The 22,595-nt window shown below is 34.6% G+C and overlaps 1 protein-coding gene and 3 long non-coding RNA genes across 4 annotated transcripts; 2 read left to right on the forward strand and 2 right to left on the reverse strand.

Moving 5' to 3' along the window:
* Positions 1–3,762: 3,762 nt before the first annotated feature.
* On the reverse strand, positions 3,763–4,820 carry LOC130051932 (uncharacterized). Its single transcript, XR_008800207.1, has 2 exons — positions 4,761–4,820; positions 3,763–4,307 (listed from the first exon to the last, which is right to left on the reverse strand). It is a non-coding gene; the product is annotated as an uncharacterized LOC130051932 (long non-coding RNA).
* A 1,001-nt stretch (positions 4,821–5,821) lies between these two features.
* On the forward strand, positions 5,822–8,772 carry LOC125682325 (uncharacterized). The gene is made up of 3 exons (XR_007372515.2): positions 5,822–5,869; positions 8,135–8,241; positions 8,330–8,772. It is a non-coding gene; the product is annotated as an uncharacterized LOC125682325 (long non-coding RNA).
* A 1,689-nt stretch (positions 8,773–10,461) lies between these two features.
* LOC125682312 (D(2) dopamine receptor B-like) lies at positions 10,462–12,419 on the reverse strand. The gene has a single exon (XM_048922800.2). The coding sequence runs from the start codon at positions 12,233–12,235 to the stop codon at positions 10,919–10,921; it is 1,317 nt and encodes a 438-aa protein (XP_048778757.1). The 5' UTR covers positions 12,236–12,419; the 3' UTR covers positions 10,462–10,918.
* A 1,583-nt stretch (positions 12,420–14,002) lies between these two features.
* LOC130051931 (uncharacterized) lies at positions 14,003–15,345 on the forward strand. Its single transcript, XR_008800206.1, has 2 exons — positions 14,003–14,925; positions 15,023–15,345. It is a non-coding gene; the product is annotated as an uncharacterized LOC130051931 (long non-coding RNA).
* Positions 15,346–22,595: the final 7,250 nt, after the last annotated feature.

A 22,595-nucleotide genomic window follows, 5' to 3' on the forward strand; every position in this document is an offset into this window, starting at 1 on the left:
TTGAGGAAATTTGGTTTAAGGTGGCCCTCTTGTTGAAAATGGATAAAATATGGAAAAAAATCGTTCTCAAAGTTTACCTTGAGATTTAGCAGTCTGTCAAACGTTAAACCTTTAAACTCACATGTCTGGGTGGCCTAGTGGTTTAGGTGCTCGGTAATCTTACACTTAAACCATACATTCCGAGTTCAAGTCCAATATTTTTCCAATCTATTTTTTTTTTCTTTTGCTTTTCATTTTTTTTGGGGGTCGTTTTCTTGAGGGGGGGGGGGTAAATGTGATACATATATTATAACAAATATTAGTCATTTTCATCATAACTTCTAATATTTGCAAGTTACGACTCAAAGAAAGAGAATTTATTCCGAGATTATTGTAGTTCCGTTTGTTTACACTAACATGTTCCTGTGTGCACAGGATTTTCAAACCGTAATGTGACTGACGAAAAGTTAAACAAGAGGTACTGTGAGCAATGCTCACTAAGAATACCCCCCGCTTACCCCAGTCTCCCAAAGTGTGTTGTTAATAGGTATAAATTACCTCTTTCCTGAGTGTAAAAATATGGTATGCCTTGTAGAAGAAAATGGAAGATACAGTCCGACACAAATCCATGGCATAAACCTATAATTTTGACCTTGAGATCAAAGGTCAAGGTCATAAAGAGGTCATGAATGTACACGGCACATCGTCTCATGGTGATCCACCTGTGTGCTAAATATGGTATGCCTAAGTCAAAGAATAAAGAACTTATGGTCCGGACACGAATCTGCACAGACAGACAGACAGACAGACGGGCAGACAGAGTGATTCCTATATACCCCCATGAACTTCGTTCGGGGGTACAACAAATACTACAAGAAAAAGGACACAAATGCACAGCATGTAATAAGTAGAAAGGGAGGAAAAGAACTGTTATACAGTTTGACTTCTCAAAAGAAAATATAAAAACTCATGTAGCAACTGTCATACGATATTTAGGCAAAGCTAAACACTCGAATTATCAACCAAAGGCAAATGAACTGATTACATCTATTAAAGGCACTGCAGTCATGTCAGAACAGTGAGTTAAGTAATGCCATATGTAAAAGGGTTGTTGTGTAATATGAATGCACAGGTCTATAAAAATATTGTACTGTTCATCATTCCAAATAGGAAAATGGTTTATTAAGTAAAGAACGACTCATATAAATATCAGGAATGCTAAACTGCGGCAGTTATTTATCTTGGTTAACGAAACATCAAAAACCTTGGCCTTATATTTAAATTTTACACGCTTTCCATTTAGATTTCTGAGTCGGCCGTATCGTCTGAGATGAGGCAGTGACTTCAAAGTCTATCTCTATCTCTAAAGGGCAGCGAAATACGCATTGCATGCATAGTCTACACATATTTTCTATCATGACAAACTTCACTTTCGATACAATATTTTGATAGATAGGCTAGGTTCCGTAGAATTACGATTAAAGTTGGCGACCTTCACAGCTAAACGCTTCGTCGTTGTTGTTAAGTGAATCATTGCGCGGCTCAGTTGACTTGTATTTTTCCAAGTTTATGTACATTTTGATAAACGAAGGTTAGTATCTTTGTCTCATGCATTAAATTATTAAATCATAAATTATTCCTTAAATGACTGCGAAAAATTTAGTGTATCGTGACGTCATATATTTCTAAGTGCTATATAATCAATAGCATAACTTACAGTGTAAGTGATACTTGCAAAATGACATCCGTAGGTCGATAATTTTTTTCAAAGGAGGAAAAACTTGCATTATCCATGGGGTGTCCTCAAAACAATTGTCGTGTTGCAAGATGAAATTTAGGTGAGAAAAACACGATAGTTCCGCAGTGACGACCACATTTTTTCAGAGCACTATGGGTAATCCTCAACATTTTTTCAGCTGACGACAAGCAAATCACGTGACTTACAAAAATGTACTTGTGCAATCAGAGTTGCTTCAATATTTCAAGATGTATAAAACATCTCAAGAAAAACCATTCTGATACCACTGATACCACCATTTACACTGTAGTAGCTTCACTGTCATGATCGTGTGCAGGATTGGATAAAACAAGATGGCAGACGGCATTTCCAAAGGTAGGCTCTTAAAACTTCATTTTACCGACTTATTAGACGACGAATTTATGAATTTAAAACACTGCCTGGTCAGGGAGGCATCATTAAGTTGATTGGTTGTTGGAATTCTTACTCATGTACACGTACAATTCTAAATTCATTGATCGAAGTTGACGATGTTGCCTCGATAGAATTCGAAGCGGGCGAAGATGTTTCTAATCATGTTTTCATGCATTTTAAGAAAGATATTTTAGGTAAAATAGACTCTGCACATACCTTTTAATGAAAACTTGAACCAGTGTATGCGATTTGTCCCGTAAATTGCCTTGGTTAAATAGATATCTTGACTTGAACATTTGCTAATGTGCAGGATTGGATTATGGTCGTTTCCACAATAAACGTGCCGGATTGGACCTCAATTTGGTTCAGGATTGGCCCCTCTTTTTATCTTTATTTTCAAAATCCTTTATATTTTCGAATCTCGACTCCACTTTATCATATTTTAGTTTGATTAATGTAGCTTATTAGATTCTCAGACATTTCCAACATGACCATGGTGTATTTTGAAATTTTTTTTTTACTGTTATCAAATTACATCGTCGTTTAAGTTCCCAACGACGACAATTGCTACTGTAAAAATATCCATTCGCTATCTCCTTCAAATTGTACCAATATAGTAGATCTATACAAGAATCATCAATCTTTGTTTACGACAGATGTAACGTTGACTGTTCGTATCCTGGATATATAAGGCCATTTTGACCTATAAAACACGTGAGAAATTATCATCATTTTAGAATCCCCTGTAACAATATAAATTCGACGTTTCCTGAATTCAATTAACCCGCTTACATATTCCCTAATTTATATAGATTTCCTCCTTTGTTTCAGGTATCAAGCCCTAGAACTTCATTCCATGAGATGGGTACACTTCGAATGTGCGAAATTTGTGGTGAGGAATTCAAGACCAATTCTGAATTGCGTAGGCATGTAAAAAGGAAACATCAGTCAGAGAAATTGTCTTCGTTTGTGACCAGTGCAACACACGCTTTTGCACATTATAAAAGAAACTTGAAGTAAAAAAATTACATTGTTTTCTGAATACACGAGGTGCATACATATACCATGGCAGCCGTTTTATATATTCGTTTATGTACATTGTGAAACGATTATTTTTACGGTATTATGCTTTGTTTTACAGAGATACTACTAATCTTTTACATTGTATTTTACACATGTTGATTTGTCATTTCATTGAACCAGAAGTGTTCTTAAGTTTTACGTGTTATTAAATATATTCCAATGTTATTGCGTTTGTATTGAACTGATAACAACTAGTGAAAAAATTGTATTGAAGAGTAATCTCTCATCTGAGCAGCAAATATTGAAAAAGAAAAAACACCATGGACAAAACGGCTTTTCATTTAGGTTCATATTTCAGCTACAGGAGTGATATTGCAAATTTCTGAGAAAATATCCTTTTTATTTTCTTTCATCAGTATATGCACTATAAGGTTGAATTCAATGTAATTACAAGAAACGAAAGGTTTTAAAATACAAAAATGCTGATATTTACTACCGTAAGTAATTATCCTTGTAAGTGAGTTGGCCTCGATATCTTTCACGACATATGCACTCAAGATTATTAGAATTAAAATGATAGGGAATTTTTTTTCAAAAGATAATAAATCCCGCTTTAACAATCAAAACTGGTTCCAGCAGAAGCATACATATGAAAGGCACAAGTGCATGTGGACAGATGATTAAGTATTGAAAACATGAACACCTCAACATCTTATTGTCTTTATTGTCATTGAACAGCTTTGTGAAATGTAAACCATCATGCCTGAAGAGATTATTATACGTCAAACCATGCTCAGTTTTAATAATTCTATGCAGATATCACAAATGTTTAGTGGTTGGGAATCGAACATGGTCTACATGTGTATATACAATATAAATGTATTTGCTTCTGCAAAATGAAGACTTTTCAACATGTTGATCTTCGAGAACAAGGCTCCTTCTAACGTGTGGCAGAACTTTAGATTCATGTACGCGGTGCAATTCTCAAACACGTAAATATTTTCGAGCTGGCTCTTCCGGCTTACTAATAGTTCCTTGCTCCACGTGCTCTTTTAGGTTTGTCAAAACCATGGTTTTAGTAGGAGACATAAAATAGAACACACTTCATTCACTTGCAACTTTTAAGCTTAAGGAAGTCCGCTCCTGACTGGATCTGTGAGAAAAAAAATGCATGTATTTAAGAAAGGGTCCAATCCTGAATCAAAATCGAGGTCCAATCCGGCACGTTTATCGTGGAAACGACCATAGTCCAATCCTGCACATTAGCAAATGTTCAAGTCAAGATATCTATCTAACCGAGGCAATTTAAGGGACAAATCGCATACACTGGTTCAAGTTTTCATTAAAAGGTATGTGCAGAGTCTATTTTACCTAAAGTATCTTTCTTAAAATGCATGAAAACATGATTAGAAACATCTTCGCCCGCTTCGAATTCTATCGAGGCAACATCGTCAACTTCGATCAATGAATTTAGAGTTGTACGTGTACATGAGTAAGAATTCCAACAACCAATCAACTTAATGATGCCTCCCTGACCAGGTAGTGTTTTAAATTCATAAATTCGTCGTCTAATAAGTCGGTAAAATGAAGAGTTTTAAGAGCCTACCTTTGTTTGGAAATGTCGTCTGCCATCTTGTTTTGTCCAATCCTGCACATGATCATGACAGTGAGCTTAGCATAATGTCGTTTTTCGCATTAATTTAGGTCACTTAGGTGACGTATTGCTATCTGTGCCCGTCCGGCGTCATGCGGCACCCAGATGTTATTTTCGAACTTTTTCAACTCCTCATAATCTACTTAACCATTCGTTACCCAACTTGGTGTTTATCATTTTTAGGAGTGGATTTCATGATCACTTTCCTCTTGAAACTTTAGAAGTGGGACAAAAACTTGCAAAAAGTTAGAAGTATGTAATCTTTAAATCAATTTTATCCCCTTTCTCTACCCCATACATGCTTGTCAATCCAACCCCCTGATCTACTCAATTTTCCCAGAACCAAAACTATCAGACCACGAGACTGATTATTTAAATCGAGGCAAGCTACTGTCAATAAAATTGATGGTACAGGGTTTTCAACAGTCTCGATTTAAGTCAATGTTTCACAAATTCCATGGTCGTTATAACGATCTAATTTGCCAATACAACCTATCATTGGGTCAAATGCTGTCTGAAGTGTTTCATACCGATTATTAGACCTTCCTGGTACACTGATTTTGACTACGGATATCTCCGTTTACCCGATCAGGATATAGGGCTCACGGCGGGTGTAACTGGTCGACAGGGGATGCTTACTCCTCCTAGGCACCTGATCCCATCTCTGGTGTGTCCAGGGATCCGTGTTTGCCCAACTATCTATTTTGTATTGCTTATAAGAGTTATGAGATTGATCACTGTTCGTTATCTTCACTTTTCATTAAGCTACTAAAATAATTTCACAAGTTTATTTCTGAGTAGTATGGATATTTAGGATGCATTTCAACGTAGTGTTTAAAACAGAACACCTGCCTACACAACGTGACATATGCTCTGTACCTAATGTCATTGATTCGATGAAGAGAGTCACGAGTGGTATTTTTGAATGACATTAGAATTGGTTAGATAGATGAAGCTGCTGTATTTTCGTAGTTTGAAGTGCTGTCGATTTATTTTACTGTCTATATAAACCCACATAGCTTTCATTTGTGTACAGGAACACGTAGCTATATAGGATTTCGGTGAGTAAAGATATGAGAAGTGTAACATTGAGCATGTACTATGTTGATAGATAAAACTGGTCATTGAAAATAATTCCAGCTATTGATGAATAGAAATGGTACTGTATATTACTCTCGTGCATGTTTATCCTTGTGTAGTAAGATTTGGGTTTTATCTTGAATTTACAGTCGGGACCAGGGTCCTCTGGTGTCACACGTGTCTTTTCCTAGTCTCGCTTTCCCCAAGACGTTGTACGAGCGAGAGTCTATTCTCTATTCAGAGTTTCGTGCGCTATTCGTATACTTCTACCAACGGTCAATTTACAAAAAATCTTATAAAAGTTTCTTATATCCAACATTTATGTTTCGGACTATAGATTTAGTCATATTATGAAATACTTATTAACAATTAATCTAAAATTGATGCTTAAAATCGCTGTTTTCTTATCCTAAATTTGGAACGACTCTGTAATATGTGTATTAATGTAGGGCATCAACGTGGTGAATATTTAATGTAAACATGGAATCAAAAGTAAGAAAGTCTGAAAACGATAAAACTTGTAAAAATAAACGGCTAAATTGTAATGTAACGTAGCGGTCACCCAGCCAAGTGCTGATCACGCTCGCCGCTGCTTAACTTGCGTGATCAAGAGAGACACTCTACCACATCACTAGAAAAGCTAGCTCTCTAGATAGGCAACTTATAAATGCCCTCTTATACTGTCCGCTACAGTAAAAATGTACTTAACAAAGTGTCAGTGGTCTATGAAAATGGCATGATGTATCACCTGTTGTCAGAACGTTTGATGGAATGACTGTTCATATCATGTGATTATATTGTCACGTGATTCCAAGCGTTGACAGGGGTGTAAAGGAAGCTTGTGTAACGCCCCCGCTGGTGAGAAAATAGTGATAATTCGGTACGATTCCTATTCCAATTTTGTAATTTCAAATCGAGGCTTACCGAGAAATTGATTCTACTTACGTTGAAGCAACTGCCAAAGTGTTTACAAAACGAAATTTGAATTTTCAAATGAAAGACCTTCAGCTATCAATATTAAAGTCATTTTGGTTCAAAGCACAATGAGATACTTGTAACGAACAAAATAAAACGCATATATCCTTAACAGGAGTAGCCATTGATATATATTTGGTTTAACGCTCTCTACTTGTCACCAAATTAAAATGAAAATCTTACCAGACTCTCGCTCGTGCAAAATCTCGAGAGTGAGAGTCTGGTGAAAGCGAGACTGCTCTTTTCCCGAATACTAGCGGACGTATTTCATTGACCTCAGCATTGTAGTTGTATTTGTCGTCTGGTCTTTACAAGTTGTTTTGTGTATGGTTAGAAGCGTTTTCTTGGTGTTGTCCATTCAGTTCAGAAATCACATAATTACTTATTATAGAAAGAAAACATTTACTAACTGTTGATATATATTTAAGGAAGTACTCTACATCGTCTTAAAATCCATCTGTGACGTTATTCTTTTGTTCGAACTCGCCATTATTTTTCTGGAATGGAGAGTTTCAGACAACTACTTAGTAATGTTCTGTTGTACAATTGTATTAAATTTATAACTTTTATTTTTAAGTTCCCTATAATCTGCCTCTGTCGTTAATGAAGCTTTAGGTTTTAACAAAATGTGAATAATATTCAAATTAAAACCCAAATGCACAGATGGAGTGGAACTTAAAACTTTTCACATGAAAAGCAGAACCTCTATCCACTGAGGACAATGGCAGCGTTGGAAAAAATTAAACAATAAATGTTTTATATGACTAAACCCTATACTAGTATATTATATTTAATAGTATTTTTATAATTTATTGAAAGAATTTCCTAATATGAGTTGAAATTTTAAATAGATTTAAACTGGGGTGAATTTTAAGCAGGTCAATGACCACGTTCCTCTCCATTCCTTAAAAGCAATGGACCTAGGCCCCTTCAGGACCTCGGCTCCATTACTTTTATGGAATGGAGAGGTACTCGGACATTAACCAATACATAATGGCTGACTTCCATGTCTCTGTATAAACTACAGTATATCAAATAGATTATATGCAGCTTCATAATTTGGATACGACAGAACTATCTGTAACCTCTGTAAATAAATTATTATCAATCCTTTATTACTCATTGTTGCATAAGTGAAAATATGTTTTTATTTCTGCGATCAGGTGTGACAGACCACGTGTGTGTGTATTTATAACTGACCACTGGACTTCCCTATACTTGTTTAACCGGTTTCTAATACTCACTCACTTTCCCGCTTTTATTTTACCCAGGGCCCGCACTGCCGGCGCTACCCTTGAAGGGAACAGATGTAATTGAATAGCTGCATAGCATTTAGTCTTCATATTTCTTATTGAGGAAATATATGTACCGGTGTTTGGTAATTATTCATGATGATGTTAACTATATGTAATTGTGATCTTCATTGTCATATTTAAACGTATTTCTAATTATTCATTTTATTTCAGGTTTTCACTTAATAGTTTTAATAAACTTATCCCTCAGACTGATAGTATTTGTCTCTCTGGTTACATATCAAAAACTTATTTTGAAACATTCTAACACGAGGAAACTTTTTTGGTGTTCTACCATCTTATCTCCAGATCCAGGATGATGGTCACTCTATTTCTGACTCTGCTTTCTTTGTACTTATTCAATGATGTCGTAGCTGCAACCAGCGACATATGTGAAGGTGAAGAAAACTGTCCTCTGGGAAAAGATCAAGGCTGTGTCCTGCAATGTGACAGGAGAAACAAGTGTGTCGACCGCATCTCCTGCCTACTGAGATTTCGCTGCATTTCAATGTGTCCTGCTATGACTACCACAACACACATTCCTTAGCAGAGCATATGTCTTGTAAACTTGTTACCTTTATTAAAAAATACATGGGTATTAAATTTTATTCAAAATATTGTAGAAGTATGTATTATTCCTATCGTACCCGCTCGTCGTCGTGTGGTGTAAACTACTGAATATTTTCTGAAATATACTACCGGACGAAATTTTCACTAAATACATGCATTGTGCTTTAATATCAGTGATGGTGCCTCTATCCTTGGCGACTGATGGGCAGGCCAAAACTTCTGAATAAAAATATTTTTATTTCCGGATAAAAGTTTTCAATTTTTAACACCATTGTGAACAACATGGCCTCTGCGTCGGAGAATTTGGTGCTAAGGTAAGGTACTTTGGATCTTATAGTGAAATGCACTATAAAAATTAAGATTCTTCTGCACCAATATAAAATTGCTTTGAATCTGAAAAGATCTTTTCTTCTCAACATTTTACCCTATAAAGTGGATAAAGTCATTGTATTCTTACATTTACAGTGTATGGAGAACAATCATTGATGTCTTTACCAGAATTACGAAATTCGTGGCCACGTGGTCGGGGTTCAGAATAACATGGATTATATAGTGTAAAGACATTGGTTCTTTAGAAATCTTCTTTATTCATAAACATATTCGCATCTAACAAAAGAAAGCGATTGCAAAGTGCTTTGGGGATTTACGAAATAAATATCAATTTTGAAAATACATGTACACCAGAGTATGAACTGCAGCGTTTCACGCCTTCATACTGTTCATGAAGCGTAATGGCGTGTTTCATGATGCATGTTTCCGTTAAACCGTCCCATCCCCCCCGAATATTTTCAAAAATGAAATTTTACATTTTGTTTTCCTTTCTGTCGGAATTCCCAGTTGTTAAAATAGTCTTACATTTATCAAGATTCATACGCACATTGTTCGCGTTCATGAGAAAATGGCTATCATTTAAAGAAGTAAAGATATCGAAGACAAAAACAATGGAAATGTAAATATTTGATATTTCATTTTAAGATACGTATGAATTAGGCTGTGTATCTATAGTCACAATATGGAGAAATATGCGAGTGTTGTAGTCATTAATAATATATCAATCAGAGCAGAGTATTTAAAGCATACATCATTCACATTCTATGGCCGTCATGTCAACTGCTAACGCATGCAGAGCGCCAACTAAAAAAAAATGTCATTACTCATTTCACAATATCATGTCTGACAAAGCCGAACCCCCAACTCGGCAAGCGATCGCTCTATAGTTTTAAACATAAAAGCATTTGGCATGTCTAGAAAATGTACATTTCTGAAATTTGAGCTGTATCAATTACCCTGGAGTAGGAAGAGGGTGTCATTATTAAGATATGCTGCCATTGTTGCATACATATATGGAAATTAAATCTCATTGATGCAATTTATTTACCCATGAGCATTTTATCAAATATCGATGTGTGGCTGAAAAACCCACACTATTTTCAAATTCGATTCCAGTATTATCTTCAAGGAATAATGGAATACAAGGACGATCATTTTACTCACTGTTAAGAGATACATGTAATGAAGATGGCGAATGTCACAAAACCATTAAGTATTTCCAAATGAAAGAGAATAAAATTGATTGTTCAAAACTTCAAATACGAAGCGTAAACGGCACTTAACTCAAATGTGTGGCCAAATAGCTTTCAAACAATTAGAAATACTCACTTTTCAGCTGCTGTTCTAAAATCAAAATATTTTCGTACCACTGTTTTTTTTTTTTATAAAGTTAAACATTATAAAGTATTGTTCATTTATTTTATAAATAATAGAAAACTGCAAATCTATATACATTTCACAATGTAATGGCACACTTCCTATCCAATGGAAATCATAATGTATATATTTGATTTTCCAGTTAAGTCTTAGTTCATGTATCATTCTTAGCGTTCTTTTCCTTGCTGTTTTATATAATAATGATAATATAATGATAATTATAATAAAATTATGTAACGCCTTATATGAAACAAATTACTCTAAGGCGCTTTACAAGGGTAAGAAGAGGAATGCAACAATAAAACACAATTAAATGAAATTAAATGATAAAGTCAGTATAACATGAAATCTTATATCTGTAAAATTATCAAAATAAAACGCTACAGTGTATTTTTAAGATCGAGAGTTAAATGTTTTATGTTTTCATTGAAGTTAGCAAAGTGATTACTTAACAGAAATACCCAAAGTTTATCTGATATTTCCCTCCTATACAGGTACGCGGGAAGACGCCGTCAAGACCCGCAGAACATGTCGTAATCCTTTGTTCGGTTTTCTGATAAACAATTCTCGGATTCCTCTCCTGATTTTTACATTCACAATGCTGTAAATGATAGGATTAGACATGTGTCCAATAAAGAATAAATACCTTAGCACTAACGATTTAGTCATGTTTAAGATTTCAGCAAAAAAAGGAATCCAGCAGATAATGTACAGGAGAGTACAGATGGATAGCATCGTCCACGTTTTAGTGTCCACTGTTGCCCTCCTCTGGGCGGACCTGACAAGTTTGGAATTCGTTAAATGCCTTCTTTCCGGTAATGCATTGGATTCTGTGGAAGATTGTAGCGTCTTTTCGAGATCTATGCAAAAATGTTCACAACTCATCACTCTTCTCTGTTGGTTGCTTTTTGTTGTCGTCCATGTTGTTTGATCGGTGGTATTGGAGAAGACCTCATGTAGCCGCTTAACATTGTGAGATTCAGTTGGTTGCCCTTCAACATCCAGGGCTGTTCCTTGAAATAGGGACTTTGATATACAAAACACTTCGTTGTATTTCAAACAATCATCGTCATTACTTCGTACAGGTTCATTATGAGAATTCTGTTTTCGTGTTTTATCAACACGTTTTGATGTTTCTAGAACTGAATATGTAGTACTTGATCCCGAAAATACACCAGGAAGTTTTCTCCGTTGGCGATATATAATTATATAGACGAGAATGTATGTCACCATCAAAATTAGCAATACTAAAACGATGGAAAAAGCCAGAAAATCTCTGTACATTAAGCTTTTCCATTCTCCAAGTATAGTTGTTGTATATCCACAATATCTCTCCTGAGCGAATGTACTATTGCCAGAGGAAGTTCTGTTACCATGAAAGTCAACGCTATAGGTAACAGCTGACGGGCTGGCCCAGAGAAGAGAAAACACAAGAAATCCCAGAATAAAGCCCATCTTGGTTCTATGTTTTATAATTCTAAATGGCTTCCACACCATAAGCAAACGTTCCCATGCAATCAGGATCAGTATCGTGTTGGAATATATAATCACCGTGTGTCGAACTACTTCAAACACATGACAGACAAAGTCACTGGTAACTAGCCTGAGTTCGAAAACAATGGTGTAAGGAGCTACAAGCACTACCACCACCAAGTCCACGATCGCTAGGGTCAGGACATAGACTCGTTTGGGAAAACGGTGTTTCTTTGAGAGGTACACGGCGATGACAAGAGAGTTGCCAACTGTCCCACAAATTATGAAAATAGACATAGAAATCAGAAATGCAACGTTGTCAAGATCCATCTGCCCGAGTTCTTGAACAATGCTTGTCGTCTGCGTTTTAATGCAACTGCATTACGGATATGTGGGAGCCAAACAGGAGGAAGGCGGATCAAATTCCAGCAAAATATGGAAAATATCGACAGCTTGTAGTCGTATTTTGAGAATTCTGTTTGTTGAGTGTATTCGGTGTTTACAAAATGTTTAATTGTTATAACATACAACTCTCGGTGAATTTCCTCAACAATCAATGTAATCATTGGGTACAGCCATCATCACGCCGTTCAATTCATGCAATAAAACGAAAATAATTTGTAAATATAGATTAAAACAAATATTGACAATCATATCGAAGATATTCATAACTCTGTATTTAATGAAAAAAGGGTTTATTAGACCATGAAATACACGCCATGGAATACAATTTAATTAACTTAAAATAACTTAATTATCGTTGCTGCTTCTCGTAAGAGCAAGCTTTATAAATAAATATACGAGATACATTATTATTGTTTTTTTAGTTGAAATCAATGATTACAAATTGATTGGAGACGGACATTTACACTTGACGCAGTTTGAATGTCCATTCCAAAGCTACACAACGGAAATGTCTCACAAATATATTGCATTTTAGGCACATTGGTTCTTAAATAGTCACCGCATAAAGCAATGGCTTTTTCTAACATTCCAAGTACCAAAACATATCATAAATGTATCTAATTTAGATATTATTATCTATAATGTAGTTAACACACTTTGTTTTGTTGAAAGCATGTACATGTAGGGCCTATATGTATATTATTACTTACTAGGTTTGTTTCTGACCGTCTACAGTTTGTCGGGTTGTTAAAGTTCATGAAAGGCAAGTAACGGACTTAATAGTAAGTACTTTGTTTTATCGAGGACCAGTAAAGATGTATAATTTATACACAGGCAAATGTGCCTTACGTGAATTTCACGTGAAATGCTGTTCACGTGAAATTCACATGAACCTTTCACGTGAAATTCACGTAAATTTCATGTGAATTGCACATGAAAAGTGATTCACGTGAAATTCACGTTAATATGTCCACATGAATTTCACGTGAACAGCAATTCACGTGAAATTTTTCACATGAATTTCACGTGAAAAGCATTATATCACTTTTCACATTAGTTCCTTGCGAAAATTTTAATGTGATTTTGATTTCCGCAAGGAAATAATGTGAACGGTGATTCATGTGAAAAGATTCACACGAATTTCACGTGAAAGTTCTTCATGTGAAATTAACACGAACAATTTCACTCGAATTTCACGTGAAAAGCTATTCACATTAAAAATTTCACAAGAAAAGCGATTAAAGTGAAATATTCACACTTCTTAATATATGTTCAAGCGAAAAAACAATAAAAATAAGGTAAAATATAAAACGATATGGAGATTAGGCAATTTAAGTTATAGTACATTTATAAAATGTTGGCAAACGACCAATAAAGTAGATCCTGCTCACGACTCCCTCTCCTCGTTTATTTGCGAAATTATTAACTTGCATTGTAGTTCTGTCCGCAGTATGATTACATGTACTTTCCTCAACTGATTTCTCTCATTTCCCATTATTTTTTCTCTTAAGAATTAAAAAATAAACTAAATTTCCCAGCACCATAGATATGAATGAAAGCACCTTTTCCAACTACTTGAAGAATCACTATATTGATAGAGTTAAAACATGCAACTTCAAAAACACGAAATTTTCTAAACGTGGAAAATTACTATTTTACAGTAAAATCAGAAATAACCACCCAGATAGCATGACTACGTTGGCCCAACGTTGGCTAATGGTTGGACCGTTGGCCGATGGTTGGCGTTGGCTAAACAACGTTGGCCCAACATCGGACCAATGTCAACATGTCACGTTCATACTCTGATGCCGGGGTTAGTCGGGAATACAACATTGGCCCAACATTGGGCCAACGTTGTAATATTGTGACTAATTAATTGCCGGAGTATGTTGTCAACACAATGCTGGCCCAACATTGGGCCAATGTCAACTTATCACTTTCATACTGGTACCGAGGTTAGTTGGGAATACAACATTGGCCCAACATTGGGCCAACATTGTAAGATTGTGATGAAATTCGACAAAAAAATAGATTTTGATATCTATATTCATGACACACGCACACACAAATGCGCATGACTCGCATGTTTTGAAGAAGAGGATGATGAGTTAATTAAAATAAACTACGTATAGAATGTATAATTGATTTGAAATATTTATAATTTTTGTAAAATATATGCATACATAATTGATTTCTTTTTTAGAAAACATATTAAAAAATTAACATACATTCAATTATCATTTGTGCAGGGATGAAAATTAACCTTGCATATCAAAAGAATGAACTCAAAAGAGAAAGGTTTAACACATGCAAAGATTACATAAATGCTCTAAAGTGTTGGATTTAGGAAGCAGATTCTAAGATAAGAGCACATTTACTGACCAAGCAATTAGGACAGAGTTTTTCACAGCTTGAGACTGGCCAGTTTCCATGGTAATTTTGATATCTGATATGTTGGGATGGTCAATCCTGTATCTATTTTCTAGCTAATCTCGGAGTTTTACTGAGGAATAACGTGAAACAAGGCAACTGAAAAAGGAAAACTTATTCCGGGGAATCGTTTTTATTGTGAATTCAGATTAAAGTAATACGTCCTGGCATACGTATACAGAAATGTAAGTACATTATATATGTATATCTATCTCAAATCAGTTAAATATTTCAGATTTCAAAGCAGAGCCACAGGTTAATACTTTTGACTTTTATTGAAAGGAGCTGCTCGAGCAAACCGATTATGTGCAGACGCAACACACAATGAGATAAACAATGTTATCAAAGAGTGGTTCCGGTACGCATGTGACCGTGAAGGAGGTCGAAAAGAAAGAGAGGAAAGAAAAAAAAAAAGAAAAAGAGAGAAACCAAAGCTCCCAGAATGCAACAGAGGACAGTGATTCATAATTGTGGAAGAATTAAAGTGTATGCACATGTATCAGACAAAGAGACAAAGTTAACTTGTTTACACTGGAATGCATTTATTGTTTTAATCATATTTTCATTTGACCAGTTGTTAACACAAATTAAATTCATTAGATGTCTTTTATTTTGTTTTGATAATGTGTAGAAGTTGAACAATCCTTATGTCTCTGGTGGAGATTTTTAAAAAAATGGATATATTTTCTACTGAGTTCTAACAGTGGTCAACCTTATATTGTAACTGAAGGAGGATTATGAGATTAGTTAATTCATCTGCAAATTGGAATCGTTTTTAAAATTTGAATACAATATTTTATTGCTTAAATGAAAAAACAAAACAAATAACCAAATGTGTATATGATGTTCGGCAAACATTGGACCAATTTTATTTCAGTGATTGGCCAATATCATTAGAAAATGCACACAACATTAAGCCAACCTGTGTATGATGTTGGGCCAATGATGGCCCAATATCACACACACTGGATCAATGTTGATTTAATGTTGGGCTAATATACGAAAAAGGCACACAACACAGGGCTACTTATGACGTTGGGCCAACGTTGGGCCAACGATGGCCCAATGTCACACACATTGGGCCAACGTTGATTCAATGTTGGGCCAATGTCATGAGAAAACTTGCATTACATTGGGCCAACGTTGGCCCAACTCGTTGGGCCAACATTGGGCCGATGAGCAAAATTACATTGGGCCAACGTCATTTGCCAACATTGGCCCAATGTAACTGATTACGTTGGTCCAACGTTGGCCCAATGTTAGCTTGCTATCTGGGCATGGATTAAAACTAATAAGACCATTTGAAATTTCCATGTGAGAGTAGTAATAATATTTGCCCACCCTTTAGAAATTCAAACTGGTAGATATTCAAAACCATGTATTCCAAAAGATCGTTGTTTTGGTCAGTTTTGTAAAACTACTGAAGATGAGTTACATTTTTTATATCGCTGCTTTATGATGTTGGTGACAGGCTACTTGTCGGGGTGCACTTGGGCTGTTTACATACATGTGATTTGAGGGTAGTATTGTGCAAGTGGGAAAAAATGCCATGGTATTGTTTTCCGCTGTCGGTAGACTAGGACCCCCCCCCCCCCCCTTATATACATCGAGAATAGCATTCGGAAGAAAGCGAAAAACATATATAATCCTCAACATTACTGTTCATGTATATTTAAGAGGCTGTCTACGATAGAACCATGCAAATGGCTATTGATGGACATGTGTCGGAATTTCATGAAACTTGGTATATATGCTTTAGATAACATAACTTGAACGTAAAAATAATTATTTTCATTCCACTTGATCGGTAACCATGGAAACGAGAGACACTTGGTTTTCCCCATTTCTATATTTAGATCTATTAAAAAAAATCAGACAATGTACTCTTCTTTTTGGTTTAATGTAAAACCCATGTTTTGCAATTTAATGATACCTATTTCATGATATTGCAGAGACAGATAGGAATTAATAACACATAAACAATCAAAATTCAATACACAGTGCAATAAAATATCAAAGTTTTAAAATGAGAGAAATGCTGAAATTTTACCTAATTTCACCTATTTGCACTGAAACAGGTATAGTTACCCAAGAAACGCTTCAATAGACATCATATTTGATACATGTGTAGAACCTATCAATTTCTAATATATGTTAAAGGGAATTTGGTTGCAAATGAAATTTAGTGGTATATTGGGGGGGGGGGGGGGGTTATGTAAGAAAAAAAGGGGGTGGGGTAATAATGTTGGTTGTGTAGTGTTAAAATCTTCAGATAACGTAATAATATCATTGCACATGTCATGCATGAGCATTAATGAAGGGTGAAAATAATTGTTTGTTGTACTTTGACCCAATATTGAAGGGAGAGGGGTTATTTTGAAAGAAACTTGTTGTCTTACATAAAACAAAATTTTATTTATCGAAATCACAGGAAAGTTTCAAAGTGATTAGAAGCATTCCACATTACCTAAACCTACATTTATATTAAGTGTGCAATAAACATGATACAATGTAAATAACAGAATCATTAAAAAAATCTTACTTCTATCTGATTTTCAATTCATTAATCACAGATCTCACAAATATCTCCATAGACTCATACATAAATATTTAATGTCATTTGATTTTATTCCAAAATTGATTTTTAAAATTATCTTGATTCCAATATGCACTGCTAAATAAATTTTCTGTTTATAGAACAAACAAAAAACAAAAACAAGCTAGTAGTGAAACTACAGTTACATTAATATTAATGCACACCCCCTCCCTTCAATCATTTCTATTATCATTTTCTTTAAAAGTTAAAAAATGTCTAAAAACTACAATATAAATTGCTCTTACATAAGTCATTCTCCAGAAAAATCCTGGACTTGAATTTGTACTTTATTTGTTTGACTTAATTCAGTTTCCATCTATAATTCTATCAACTTACATGTGTATATATGTTAGTTGTTAACCTAGAAGGTGTCACTTAAATTCCTATTGAATTTTATTCAGACATTTGTTTGCATCATACCTTTCAACTCTTTCTTTACATCTGTCTTAATCTGGACCCAACTTTTGTGTTTCTCAATGTATTGCCTTGTCTGCAAACACCAAACACATATATTAAAATTTCATTGTATTTCCTAAATATGTTGTAACAGTATTTTAATCTAGAAAATTGTGCATTGAGGAAATTGATATCTTAAAAATTTCAAATAGAAGTAAAATTTTAAAAATTTCATCCATGAGTATTTATGCATAAGTGCATATTTCAGTATCTGTTAGTGCAGGAAGATAAAAAAAAAGTTAACTTACCAGAATCAATGGCAGCTTGAGCAATGTGGCAGATCTATCGGCTTTGGAGTCACGGAGTCACCCCCTCCCCCCCCCCCCCCCCCCCTTTCACATCTGAGTTAGATTTGTCATGTAATGGGTGACAACATGTTGTTCTTTATTCAATGTCAATGTCCATGACTGGCATAGGCATGATGATGTCTGTTAAGTCTAGATCATATTCATAGTTGATGCACATCAGCCGTGCAGTGCAGTGAACAATGATTCTGGAATTCACACAATTTCTGATGGACATTTAAAAATCTCAACTGTGCTGAAGTATACTTCTTGCAATCCTGATGTAAATAAACTCCCTCTTTCCTTGAAATTTTCACCAAGGCTATAAATTTATCTTCCATCACTTTCCACCCATTCCATGTTGTTGTCATCTGCCTTATGAATCATTCTTCCCTACCTTCTTCCCATGAGAGTTCCACAAAGGGAGATAATTTTTTGATAAAATTTCCGAATTTTATACCCCAAAGAAATTACTTTCTATTTATTTGCAACCAAATTCCCATTTAGTAGTGATACTTTCTGCATAAATCTGTGTTTTAAACCATGAAACTATTTATTTTAAGCGTTTCTTGGGGTTTTATGACTCACTAAAAATAGCATTTAATTTGAAAGTTACATAAACTTACTAGTTCAAACACTACACGACTTAAATCTGGAGAATGAATTTTAAAGTTATGTTCACCAATTCAAAGATACCGTTCGAATAGACTATGCGGAACTGAAATTATATGTGATTTTTCTGCTTTTGATATTTTAATGACTTGCTTAAATTACCCCATTTATGCATGAAATTGATGTGTATATTGTGCTAAAAATAGAACGGCCCATTAGGTGTTAGTTCGGGGGGTACTCATCGATTTTGTCACAAAATATGATATAACTAGTAAAATACTTTTGAAATATCATAAAAAGCTCTGAAAATTTGACAACACCTTCCATAATAATTTTTTGATTTTGCATGGTTCTATCGTAGACAGCCTCTTAAATAACTTTTTAAAAATATATAAAGCTTTACACTACAGTCATATTCCGGTAATATTTACAAGATTGTGATGTCACACTCAAGTAAACCGTCTGACGTGTCTGACGTATGTGAAAGTACATAGGGATGAGATAGAGTATTGTAATCATAAATGTTCAGTGTAAATTCAAGCCATTAGGCCTATTACATTTATGTGATATAAAGTTCTTAATGCAACCGCTTTAGACGGGGTACGTCAACGAATTACACGTACATGTATCAACACTTCGCGAAAGTTACTTCCCTTGTCCACCATCTCCCGGATAAAAATCGTATTTCCCTACATTGTCCTTTGTAATTTTCCTACCTGTAGCTTTGACATCTGTTATTTTTCCATCATTGCAGTCAACTACAATATGTCCCAGATTGGGGCAACCCATTAACTTGTATGAAAACTTGGTAATTGGCTAAAATTCAAAGTAATAGCATTTTACATTTGGTAAGGTAAAGAAGGAAAGCTTGGTTTTTCACTGAGGCGAAGCCCCCCGGAAGCAGAAGCGAAATAGAGAAAAATAAGGGTAAAAATGCTCTATCCTGGATGCAATTTTTGCTTTTTATTTACTTATTTAATACTCATAAATATGAAAAGGGAAACATACTAAAATTGGTCATATGTAAGGAAATGCTGGTCAATAATATGTTCTTGTCTAATGAAAGTTATTCATTAATTATATGAAGTTGGACTTTCAGTTTTGCTTTTATTTGCTAGCAGGTACCAATGATCACTTCTTCTTTAAATTCATTCACAGAGCAAAGATGCAAAATATGAAGTAAAACATGTATACATGTTAACATTTTTATTCAAACTTTGTTTCAAGAAATGGTAATGAAAGGTGAACAAAACTTCAAACTACAACACAGTACTAAGTCCAAAAAATAAAAGAAGATTTTAGTCATAAATTACAGACAGCATTTATAAAGGGCACTGCTAGAAGTTCTTAAGGCAAAAAAAAAAAAAAATTGCGTGTCCAGTTATCATGGTTATATGCAAAAAAAAAAAAAAAAAAAAAAAAGAGTTGGTAGGTTGAAAGTTTTTTTTTTAATTTCTATGTCCCAACATTTGATCCCTGGGTCGTAAAGTTTTATTGATTTCCATATGTACGTATGTCCAGCTAAACTGTGATGAGCTGCATCCCGCATCATACAAGGTATTTTTAGATTTGTCAGATGTTCACTGATTGATAATAAGTTCAGTTTTAGCGCAATGACAGACAACACAATACATTTGTACGTTTCCGAAAAGCATTACTGTTTTAAAATTTTGTATGCAGTTTAATTGTGATGAGTCCGACTCGTACTTCTGAAGATATACTTTAAAGCATTATTGATATTACCTGTGTACTACAACTGCAGGTATCACACCGGTAATTATTTTCACTATATAGTACTATAGAGGGGAAAAAATCATTAAAAATCAGTTTACAAAATTGATGCCGAATAATGCAGTCAGACACGTCCTATGTTACCTATCTCGTCTGCCGACACCAGAAAAACAACACCCTACGCGGCATTTTCGAAAAAAAATTACCCGCAAACAAGATTACCCTCAAATCCACGTGTTTTTCACATGTGTGTAAACAGCCGGAGTGCACCTCAGGAAGTAGCCTCAGCTACCAACAGCAAATAGTTCCTTTGTATACACTTGATTATTTCTACAAATTACACAAAATTTCCTAATCAGGGGTACAAAAATTAAGAGAAAAGAAGAAGAGGAAATGAGAAAAATCGCGCAAGGAAAAAATTTTTTTCTTTAAATATATGGAACTACAATTGACTAAGTTCATTTTGATTGGACAATTACCGGTGTGATACCTGCAGTCACACGAAAACTCAGCTAGATCAAATCGATCTTTGAAACGATGCATTTGTCCCAGAATGTCTGCAAAACATACCACTGATCAAGACTAAATTCGTTTAAAAAAGAAACCGAAACCGGATACGATGTTAACCGTATTTCTTTACGCATAAGCAATATGTATTGAATTTATTTCGTGATATTCCTTACTGTGGAAGTAAAAGCTAGGGATTTTAGAAAATATTTGACTTTAATAGTGCTTGATGATTTACACAGCCGATTTTAATAGTGCTTAATGGTTTTCACAGGGGTGCGCGTTTGCACCCCCGCACCCCCTCGGTACGGGCCTCGTTTGTTAATCTTCCTTATTCATCAGAGAACATGATAATCGTAATTCAGAACATAAGTTTTATTTCAAACACAAATTATTGATAATTTTGCAACTTTTTTTCTTCGTTTCTGCTACATCTACATGCAATTTCATTCATAGTATGTGTATATAAGGATTAAGATGACTCCTTTTATATATTGAACAGTCCTTCTAATACAAAAATATTTCTTTTTTAGAGTTTAAAAGAAATAAAAAAAAAAGACAATGAAGACAACCATGTAAAAACAAATTCAATCAATTAAATTATCAGCAGATTGAATACAGAGTTGTACTCCTTTTTGTGTTCATCTCAGCCCGAGATTCAGGGTATCAAAATATCCATGTATGATTTAACGTTATAAAGTTTATGTGAAATTCACATGAATTTTATGTGAAATTCATGTTAAAGATTTCACATGAAATTCACGTGAATTTTTTTTCGTGTGAATTCACATTTGATGCTCTTTGAACGTGAATTTCACATAGAAATTTTCACGTGAAATTCATGTGAATTTCACGTGAGGCACATTTGCCTGTGTATATGGTTACGAAGCGAACGCTTTAACACTGAGCTACTGCGTTCATTTTCACTAGTTGGTCCTCCATGACAGAAAATGTAGTTTTTACTGGTTTCACTCATTATCTCTCACACCACTGGTAAATATCAGCAGTTTTTTTTCTTCATTATCTCACACACCACTGGTAAATATTAGCAGTTTTATTTCATTATCTCTCACACCACTGGTAAATATTAGCAGTTTTTTTTTCATTATCTCTCACACCACTGGTAAATATTAGCAGTTTTATTCATTATCTCTCACACCACTGGTAAATATTAGCAGTTTTATTTCTACATGTATGATTAAGATTTATTTATAGATGATGTTATGAACTACAGCGCTTCACGCTTGTGCGGAATTCATCCACGTTAGTTTCATGAAAAGTATGACGGTGTGTATCGTTGCAGTTTATGTCATTATCTATTTTCAAAAATACAATCTATTTATTATATTTACATTCTTTTTGCGTTTTGGTCGAAATTCCCAGCCGTTAAAATATACATATTATACCTATCAAGTAGATATGTATTCATACGCGCATTATTTACAAGATTAGTACAGGTTCGTGAGGAAATGCCTATCATTACATTTAAATTTTGTACATACATCAAAGACAAAAACAATAGAAATTAAAGCTGACATGAATTAATAAATATAGTATAATTCTATATGTCCGCCATATTTCTCTGCTAATCCGCCATATTAGTTGGAATTTCTATTGTTATATGTATCGGGGTTCGCATGGTATATAAGGGGACGAGCTTTGCTACGCT

This window comes from Ostrea edulis, chromosome 2 (assembly GCF_947568905.1).
Source record: "Ostrea edulis chromosome 2, xbOstEdul1.1, whole genome shotgun sequence".
NCBI classification, from domain to species: domain Eukaryota; kingdom Metazoa; phylum Mollusca; class Bivalvia; order Ostreida; family Ostreidae; genus Ostrea; species Ostrea edulis.